Here is a 10,367-nt window from a genome sequence, read left to right as displayed (position 1 = left end):
GACACTGGCATCCTTGTTCATTCCCTCACTTCTCTTCAGTGCACAGCTGTCCCCCACACCAGAATGTTTTCCCTCATCTCTGCCACCTGGTTTCTTTCAGATCTCAGCTAAAGTCCCACATTCTGCATAGAGCCTTTCCTGGCCCTCCCTTAACGCTTCCCTTTCCCCTGAGATTACCCCGACTTATCCTGTATATATCACGTGTACGCAGCTGTTTGCATAGTGTCTCCATTATTAGACTGAACTGTGAATATAAGGCCCGGCCTTCCTTTGTATCTCCGGCACTTAGCACAGTGCCTGGCTCATAGTAGGTGACTAATAAATACTAGTTGACTGAGAACTGGTCAGGTTGTATCTTTTATTTGATGCTGTATCATTTTCTTTTCATCTTGTATACTCACAGTTATTTCCCATTTTAACCCAAAACAACGGTTGCTTAGTAAGCACATCCTTCCATGAGCTTTTAAAACAGGCACCCTGTGGGATGCATTTCAAATCTTTTCATTGTTAAGGGTATCAGATGTTTACTTCCCCACCCAGAAACAATACAATATAAAAACAAACAAAAAAAACAGGTTTATTCAGTCATGTCAATAAAAGATAAATCCTATAAATCAGGACCACCAGTATTTCAACAACATATCTGAATGAGTCAAGCAATCAATGTCTTAAAACTGTTCTTGGGCTACCTTAAATCACAGGGACGGTGTGTTTCTAACACCTCATTATGTTTCACAATGGTGAACCCTGTAGCTCCTCCATTCAGAGGGTCACATTTTTTGACTGGTTTCATTCACTCACAAAGAAAAGCAGCTATGGAGAGAGAAAAGGAAATAAGCCACCTCTATCAAGGGAATCGCTGCTATAATTGCAAGAGGCTCCAGAGGGCCATTAGAAGTCTGCGTGTCCTTCCTCTAAATCCTCCCGCCCTCATTTTCTGTCACATACAAACATCCAGACAGAGGAAGCTCAAAGGAGAGCTAGAAAAACTAGACAGAGATACTAGGAGGGTCAGAGTGGAAGAAAAGGAAACATAAGTGAGCGCTTTTTTCCTAACAGTTTCTAGGAAATTTTGATCCCTGGCCAAGAGCTGTAGCTAACGGCAGGAGGAGCTCTAAAAAGGAGTATGCGCTGAGAGCACGAATCCACCATCCCCTCCCCACTAGTAGGCACAGCGTGCATGTCCTCAGGAGACACCCAGCAGTTGCAAAACACAGGGCTCCGCTTGGAGTACAAGCAGAACGAGCCAGGATACAGTTACTCTCCTGGAGTCACAACATAGCTTGTGGGAAACAGTGACCTTGAAGGAAACAGACTGGAAGGACAGATTCTCAAAAGCCTCTTCAGACTGCAAGGAGCATTTAACGTCAAATATTTCCCACCCCACCTAGTAAATTCCACCCTTTCGTCTCCTCTCTCATTCCCTCCCCAGGAAAAGACAACTGCCCATTCACAACAGAGAATGGGATGGCTCCCACTCAACCCATCCAGCCCTGAATTTATTCTCCACCCAATATTTCTTCCCAATGCAATTGTAGCACCATTTTCCTTAAGCATTTCCCAAAATAAAAAAGAAATGTACGCACATAACAGTTTTCAAGTGTTATATAAAAAACCCCTCTTTTGAACCCATCGGATCCCCATACTTTCAGTCCAACTACTGGACCTCAGAGGGAAAAATTAGGCCCAGTCAATGAAAGTAGTAGCTGCCATATTAGTTTATCCCGAAATGATTGGGGTATTTGTCCTCAGGCCCCTAAGGCCGAAAGTAATATCCAAGGTAAACTACCCAGACCCACCCTATCAACTTTGCTTTCTAAAACCCTTTTCTTTCCCCTCCCCAGTCTCTAAAGCTGTGGGTTCCTTGTTTGCCTCCAATTAAGCAGGAGGCGGCTCCTTTTCTCTGCCTTCCCACCCCATTACCCGAGACCCCCAAGTTCGTTCATGTCAGTCTCTTGGGCGGCAGGTCCCAGGGTCTCGGCCGCCCCTCTTCTTGCCCCTTGGCCTGCGGGCTCAATAACTGCTGGAGACCGGGATGCCGTCAGTGGGTCTGTGTCCCAAGTCTCCTCCGGGTTAGAGTAGGCTGGTCGTCGAGGGCTGCAGGGAGATAGAGTCCCTCCCGCCCCAGTCGCTCCCACCCCCGGAGGCAAAGACGAAGGAGGGGCCCGCACCGGGGGCAGTCGGGGCCACGGCGCCAGCAACCACCGCCACAGCTCTCCGAAGTCGTCGCACGGCCTCTTTGATGAGGTTCCCCGAGAGGACAAGCTGCTGCAGAAGCTGGTGGGGGTCGTCGTCTCCAGCACGGAGTCCCGGCTGTCCTCGGTACCGGTACTGGTGGTGCTGGTGCTGCTGCTGCTGCAGGCGCCGGGAGGCGGCGGCGCCCCGAAGCCAGGCGCGCCGGCATGGGCCGGGCAGCGGCTGCGGGAAGCTCCGCTTGCAGACGTGCGGGGCACAGGCGCTGCTCCGGGCCGGGGCCCCTCCTGGCACGCAGGGACCCGACGGCGCCCGCGGCAGAGGCTGCGAGGAGGCGCCCACGTCGCTCGCCCAGGACAGGGCAGCGCGGGCTCCACTCCCCGTGCACTGCAGCGGTCCCGAGGGCTGCAGGGGTGCCGGCGGCAGCAGCAGCGGCAGGACCGGGGGCCGCAGCGCCGGCGGCGGCTGCTTGCGCGCCAGGGGCCCCCGGGGGGCGGGCCGGCTCCCGTGCGCCGCGTCCAGCTGCAGCGCCTCTCCGATCTGGGCCACCAGGTGGTCCACGTCCCCCGAGCCCCCGACAGTCACCGACTGCTGCAGCAGGAGGAAGCTCTCTTCTTCCTCCCCCTCCCCCTCCGCGTCCTCCTCCTCCTCCTCTCCAGCCGCCGCCGCCTCGTCGTCCTCGTCCTCCTCCCTCCGGCACGGCATGGCCTCGGTCCGCAGCCCGGACTCCGGAACTCCGCTGCCGCCGGGGCCGCTCCTCGCTCCCGGCCGGGCCCCGGAGACAGCTCCCGAAGAGCAGGCGCTGCGGTCTCGGACCGAGCCGGCTGCGTGCGGGGCCACCGAGCGCGCTAAAGCCGCCGCCGCCACCGCAGCTCCGGGAACTGGAGCTCAGCCGGTTCAGTTCGATTTGTAAACAATGGGTGACGCGGGGCGTTCGGGCGCTACCACTGCCGCGGAGCGGGGGGCGCGGGGATGGTCGAGTTCGGCGGCCTGGAAGGATCCCGGGAGGGCACCCTGCGGGAGCTCCGCAGGGCGCGGATGCGGCGCTGCCCGTTTATTCCAACTGCCTGGCCCTGAGCCATGGAGACTTCGCGTGCGCCAGCCTGAGCAGCTCCAGACCCGCCACTTTCATTCCACCCCCACGTGTTTGCTCTTATTGGACTCTCCCTGCCCCTCCCCCAGGAGCCCTAGACATGGGGTGGGTCGTGCTCTCCCTGGGTTTGGGGTGAATGGGTTTACTAATGGAGAAGGGTGGAAATACCTAATATTCAGCCTGGAAGAGACTGGGCAGGAGAAAAAGCAGGCCAACAGAGCAGAGAGAGAAGGAGAAGAGAGTGTGGCTTTAAGACAAGTGGGTGTTTACATCTTTTTTTATATACTTACATGTGCACATGTTGTCTCCTACTATAGAGTGTAAGCTGCTTAAGGACAGCCACCTTCACTTTTGACTTGGTATATCCCTAACTGCTAGCTCGCGGGAATGGAGTTTGGACCTGTGATTTCATTGGTATAAGAAATATCTCAGTGAAGAAACTGCCTTTACCGAGGTAGGTTGGCCCCTACAGAGCAATGAGAATTTTCTGGAATGCGGAGGTGCATTTGGGCAGGGGCACGGAGCCAGTACATGTCAAGGTCGTCAGCTCTCTCCTGACTATGTCCTTCACTTTGCCACCTAATATGCCGTTAATAAATATTTGCTGATTGATTGGTTAGGGGAAGGTGAAAGTAAAGAAAACGGAATCTGGTGATTATTAGAAACATTCCCTCTGACTGTTACAGTATCGGAGATTCAGAGGGGGAAAGACCTAGAGGTCATCTAGCCCAATTATTTTACAGCTGAGGAAAATGAGCCCCGCAGAGCTAACGCAATCCCAGATCAAGAAAGGGTGAGGTTTCCTGAATAGGGCATTGGGGGTACAAATGGTGGGAGACAAGTTGGACTTGGGGAACAGGGAGAGCGACAGTAGCTGGGGCTGGGCTACGGGTGGAAGTGGAAGTGGAAGAATTGGGCAGGGACCAGGTCGCTGGATTGTAAACCAGTCAGTCAGTCAGCCAATAAGCCTTTATTAAATGTTTACTACGTGCCAGCTCGTTACTGCGGGTTACCTATGTGATCCTGAGCAAGTCATCTATGCTCTTTGAGCCTTGGTTTCCTCATCTGTAAAAAAACTAGATTTAACTAGGTCACTAAAGTTCCATGATGGTCCCAAGATATTACATTGACGTCAGGGAATGTATGGCCCTTCCAAAGGTTTATGCATAGCCCAGGTTTGCTTGCAGTGACTCACCTGAGGAAATAGTTATTCAACGTGTTATGACTGTGTCCTCTCATGTTTTGCCCATGGAAAGGCATTATTTTGGTTTTCTGTGTTTAGGATGGCAGCTGGAAAACCTTGCTTAGGGCACTCCAACAGAGGTTCCCAAACTCCGAGGTGTGTCATCATTCATTACTGGTACTTCTGGTTTGAGTGACTGATTCTCCTATTCCAATGACAAGTTGGCTATAAATCTCGCAGTGCATTATAGTGCCCCATTTCCCATAAAGACTTAGAAGCCATTCCACTAAATGGGTAATTCTGCTTTTTTTGTTCTGGTTGAATTTATTAGAGGATTTCAAAGAGAATGGAAATTAAGGGAAGTCTTAGAGATTCTGGCAGAGTGAAAACTGTAGAATTTTTCCCCCATTCTGGATGATTCCAGACTATAAGTAGGGAAAAGTAGTTTTATGCTTCATTGACTTTGAACATTAATGTTGATGGTATAGCTATTATCTCTAAAGGCTGCATCCCTATAGGTTGTTTTTGACTTTCTGTCACCGTGATCCTGATCATAGTCTTGGTACCAGAAGAATATAGCCTTTTAAGGTGTCATTCTTTTAAAACCCTTTCAAAGGCACTTGGGTTGAAATTCTTAGGTAAGTCAAATCACTCAAGCAAGTGATGGTTGATTAAACAATCAAACAGTAACTAAGGGAGGAGGTGGGGATAAGGATTTGTTAAGTACCTACTATGTGACAATCACAGTGCTAAGGCTGTACTGATATTATCTATTAAGTGCTTATTAAGATCAGGCACTATGCTAATCCATGGGGATCCCAAGACAGAAGTGAAATGGTCTTGTGCACAGGCATCTTATAATGGACTGTGAACATAACATTTGTGTGTGTATACACACTCCCCCAAAATAGATACAAGGTGATTTGGGAGTAGGGTGGGGTTAAAAGTTTTCAAAGGCTTCCTGTGGTGGTACTCACGCTGAGGTTCAAAGAAAACTGGAGATTGAGAGCCAGAAGTGAAGAGGCAGAGGCTATTCTAGGGATGGATCCCATCCAGGGCAAAGCTATGTAGATAGGCAATGGATGGGCAATGAAAATGTTGTGTATGAACAATAAGGAAGTCATTTTGGCTGGACCATGGTATGCACAGAGAGGAATAATGTATCATGTCAGGAAAGGTAGGTTGTGGTAAATACATAAAGCGAACGATTCCATCAATAAAGCAGGTCTGGCCAAATGGCTACTTTTGTCATTACTGTCCCATTATCATCCATCAGTTTCATTGCTCAGCTTCAAGCACTAAACAAAGTGAGGTCACAGACCCATTGTAAACATAGGTTTCTCTTGTTCACTCTCTCTTTAAGACTGGTCTTTTCAGTATGACACCATTTTTTTCTCTTTTAAATATAAATTAATTTATTTTTAGTTTTCACCATTCACTGTCATAAGTTTTTAATTTTCTCCACCTCCCTCCTCTCCCCGCTCCCCAAGATGGCATGCGATCTGATATAGGCTCTACATATACATTCTTATTAAACATATTTTCACATTAGTCATGTTGTATAGAAGAATTAGAACGAATGGGAGGAACCACGAGAAAGGAAAAACAAAACAAAACAAAAAAAGAGAGCAAATAGTATTCTTCGATCTGCATTCAGACTCCATATTTCTTTCTCTGGATGTGGATGGCATTTTCCATCATGAGGCTGTTGGAGTTGTTTTAGGTCCTTGCATTGCTGAGAAGAGCCAAGTCTACCAAAGTCAGTCATCACACAATGTGGCTGTTACTGTGTAAGTATGATACATTTTAACCTTGTGAAGTTTGGTCTTAGTAATAAACAATAGGGTCAAAGAGTCATAGCTCTAGAATTGGAAGGGACCTCCAATCGTTGTTCAGTCTTTTCAATCCTGTCTGACTCTTGTGACCCCATTTGGGGTTTTCTTGGCAGAGATACTGCCATTTCTTTCTCCAGCTCATTTGACAGATGAGGAAACTGAGGTAAACAGGGTTAAATGACTTGCCCAGAGCCACACAGCTGGTGTCTGCAACTGGATTTGAAATCAGGACTGCCTGACACCAGGTCTGGCGCTCTATCCGCTAACACACCCAGTTTCATAGAAGAGACCTCAGAGGCCCTCTAGTCCAACACCCTAATTGTAATAGCTTATTTCTGTACAATGTATTATGGTTTACAAAACTCTTCACAACCCTGTGGTTATTTTGTAGTGCAAATATTCTCTCCATTTTACCGATGAAGAAACTGAGGTTCAGATGAATAGACTTGCCCAGGGGCACGGAGTGACACAGATGGAATAGATTCTATAGTGGGGAGAAAGGGCATGGACACAGGGATGGGGAACCTTCTCCTACACTAATGATAGGTTTGCTATAAATCTCCCAGTACATTATAGTGCCTCGAGGCCACTTGTGGCCGTCTAAATCCTCAAGTGTGGCCCTTTGAGTAAGTCCAAACTTCACAGAATAAATCCTTTTGTTTGGACTGAGTTTGGACTCAATCAAAGGGCAGAACTTGAGGATCTAGAGGGCCATATGTGGCCTCAAGGCCAAAGGTTCCCCACCCCGGGTAGAAGGATCACAGTCGGCCCATTTCCTTTTTTCCTCCATACTAATCTCATTACTAATCTCATTAGCCCTCATGGTTTCAATGATCATCTCTATCCAGATGACTCTCATATCTATTTGTCCAGCTCTGACCACTCTCCCAACCTCCAGGCTCACCTCTCCAGCTGCCTTTTTGAGATCTTGAACTGGATTCCCATAGACAATTTAAACTCAACATGTTCCAAACCGAATTCATTTTCTATTCCCCTACACCTTTGTCTCTTCCTAACTTTCATTATACTATTGAGGATATCCCCAGTACTCCCAGTCACCAAGGCTAACAAACTGTCATCCTCAACTCCTCTCTCTCATCCACCATATTGTACCAGTGGTTAATTCCTATCATTTGCATCTTCATATATCTTTAGTTTATTCCCCCCTCCTTCCTCTGACACTGCAACCACCATGGTGCAGATCCTTATCACCTCATGCCTGGACTATTGAAACAACCTGCTGGTTGTTGCTGTTGTCTCCTGCCTCTTCCCAATTCAGTCTATCCTTCACTCACCTGTCGAATTGATATTCCTAAAGCACAGGCTAACCATATGACCTCACCCTCCTTTCCCCACCAATAAACTCCATTGGTTTGCTATTACCTCCAGGATCAAATATGAAATCCTCTGCCTTTTCAAGCTGTTCATGACCTGGCACCTTCCTGCCTTTCCGCTCTTCTTATACGTTACTGTCCTCTACATACTCTGTGATGTAGCGACACTGGCGTCCTGCTGGTTCCCCTACACAACACTTCGTCTCTTTTTTTTTTTTTTGTAAATAACATTTTATTTTTTCCAATTACATGTAAAGACAATTTATAACATTTTTTAAAAAATGTTGAGTGCTAAATTTTCTTCCTCCCTCACCTCTCCCCTCCCTAAGACAGTAAGCAATTTGATTGGGTTATATATGTACAATCATGTGAAACATATTTCCATATTAGTCATGTTGGAAAAGAAGAAACAGACCAAAAGAAAAAATAAAGTGAAAGTAGTATGCTTCGATCTGTATTCAGGCTCCATCAGTTCTTTCTCCCAATGTAAATAGATTTTCCCTCATGAATCCTTTGGAATTATCTTGGATTATTGTATCACTGAGTATAGCTAAGTCATTCATAGTTGATCATCATACAATGTTGTTGTTACTGTGTACAGTGTTCTCTTGGTTCTGCTCACTTCACTCAGCATCAGTTCATATAAGTCTTTCAATGTTTTTCCTGAAATTGTCCTGCTCATCATTTCTTATAGCATAATAACTTTCCATTACATTCGTATATCCAACTTATTCAGCCATTCCCTGATTGATGGGCATCCCCTCAATTTCCATTCATTGTCACCAAAAAAGAGCCGCTGTAAATATTGGTGTACAAGAAGGTCCTTTGCCCTTTAACACTCATTTCTTAACTGCATATGTTTTTCACTGGCTGTCCCCCATGCCTGGGACTCTCCTTCATCATCTCTGCCACCTAGCTTCCCTTGGTTCCTTCCACTGTCATCTAAAGTCCCTCCTTCTACAACAGACCTTTCCCAGTCCTCCTTAATCTTAGCCCCTTCCCTTTGAGATGACCTCTAGTTTATCCTGTCCTATCTTGTTTGTACAGAGTTGTTTGCATGTTGTCTCTCCGTCTAGACTGTTAGCCCGATGAGATCAGGGATTATTTGGTTTTTGCCTTTCTTTGTATCCCCGGCAGCACCCGGCCCATAGTAGGTGCTTAATAAATGTGAGTTGATTGATTAACTGACCGTCAGTGCCAGAAATTAAAACATATCTTTTTTAAAAGCATTTATTTATTTATTTTTAGTTTTCAACATTCACTGCCATAAGATTTTGAGTTTTAAATTTTCTCCACCTCGTCCCCCCTTCCCAAGACAGCATGCAGTCTGATATAGACTCTACTTATACATTCATATTAAAAATATTTTCACATTAGTCATGACGTAAAGAAGAATTAGAACTAATGGGAGGAACCACAAGAAAGAAGAACAAAACAAAATGACAAAAGGAAAGGAGGACAAATAATATACTTCCATCTGCATTTAGACTCCAAAGTTCTTTGCCTGGATGTGGACAGCATTTTCCATCATGAGTCTCTTGGAATTGTCTTAGGTCCTTGCATTGCTGAGAAGACTAAGTCTATCGAAGTCAGCTGTTGCACAGTGTGGCTGTTACAGTGTACAGTGTTCTTCTGGTTCTACTCATTTCACTAATCATCAGTTCATATAAGTCTTTCCAGGTTTTTCTGAAGTCCGCCTGCTCATCATTTCCTGTAGCACAATAGTATTCCATTACATTCACGTACCATATCTTGTTCAGCCATTCCCCAATTGATGGACATCCCCTCAATTTCCAATTCTTTGTCACTATAAAAATATTTTTGCTATAAATATTTTTGTACATGTGGGTCCTTTTCTCATTTGTGTGATCTCTTTGGGATACAGACCTAGAAGTGGTATTGCTGGATCAAAGGGTATTCACAATTTTATAGCCCTTTGGGCATAGTTCCAAATTGCTTTCCAGAATGGTTGGGTCAGTTCACAACTCCACCAACAATTCATTAGTGTTCCAATTTCCCCACATCTTCTCCAACATTTATCATTTTCCTGTCTTGTCATGATAGCCAGTCTGGTGGGTATGATGTGGTACCTCAGAGTTGTTTTGATTTGCATTTCTCCAATCAATAGTAATTTAGAGCTTTTTTTCATATGACTATAGATAGCTTTAAATTCTTCCTCCGAAAACTGCCTGTTCATATCCTTTGACCATTTATCAAATTGAAGAATGACTTGTATTCTTCTAAATTTGATTTATTTTTCTGTATATTTCAGGTAAACTATTCCTTGCTTTCCTAGTTTGCTTATAGTATCAGCCTTTATGTCTAAATCATGTACCCATTTTGACTTTATCTTGGTATAGGATGCAAGATGTTGGTCTATGCCTAGTTTCTGCCATACTATTTTCCTGTTTTCCTAGCAGTTTTTGTTAAATACTGAGTTCTTATCCCAGAAGCTAGAATCTTTAGATATATCAAATAGTAGATTACTATAGTCATTGACTATTGTGTCTCACGTACCTAACCTATTCCACTGATCCACCACTCTCTATTTCTTAGCCAGCACCAAGTAGTTTTGATGATTGCTCCTTTATAATACAATTTAAGATCTGGTATAGCAAGGCCACCTTCCCTTGCATTTCTTTTCATTAATTCCTTTGATATTCTGGACCTTTTGTTCTTCCAGATGAATTTTTTTATTATTTTTTCTAGCTCTATAAAATGATTTTTTG

General features: G+C 45.6%; 1 protein-coding gene across 1 annotated transcript; it reads right to left on the bottom strand.

Annotated features, from left to right (window-relative positions):
* Nucleotides 1–344: 344 nt before the first annotated feature.
* On the bottom strand, nt 345–3,049 carry FRAT2 (FRAT regulator of WNT signaling pathway 2). The gene has a single exon (XM_036734183.1). The coding sequence runs from the start codon at nt 2,896–2,898 to the stop codon at nt 2,074–2,076; it is 825 nt and encodes a 274-aa protein (XP_036590078.1). The 5' UTR covers nt 2,899–3,049; the 3' UTR covers nt 345–2,073.
* Between the last annotated feature and the right edge of the window lie 7,318 nt (nt 3,050–10,367).

This window comes from Trichosurus vulpecula, chromosome 8 (genome assembly GCF_011100635.1).
Source record: "Trichosurus vulpecula isolate mTriVul1 chromosome 8, mTriVul1.pri, whole genome shotgun sequence".
NCBI classification, from domain to species: Eukaryota; Metazoa; Chordata; class Mammalia; order Diprotodontia; family Phalangeridae; genus Trichosurus; species Trichosurus vulpecula.
Note: the sequence above shows the minus strand (reverse complement) of the source record. Positions and strands in the feature narration are given on the sequence as shown.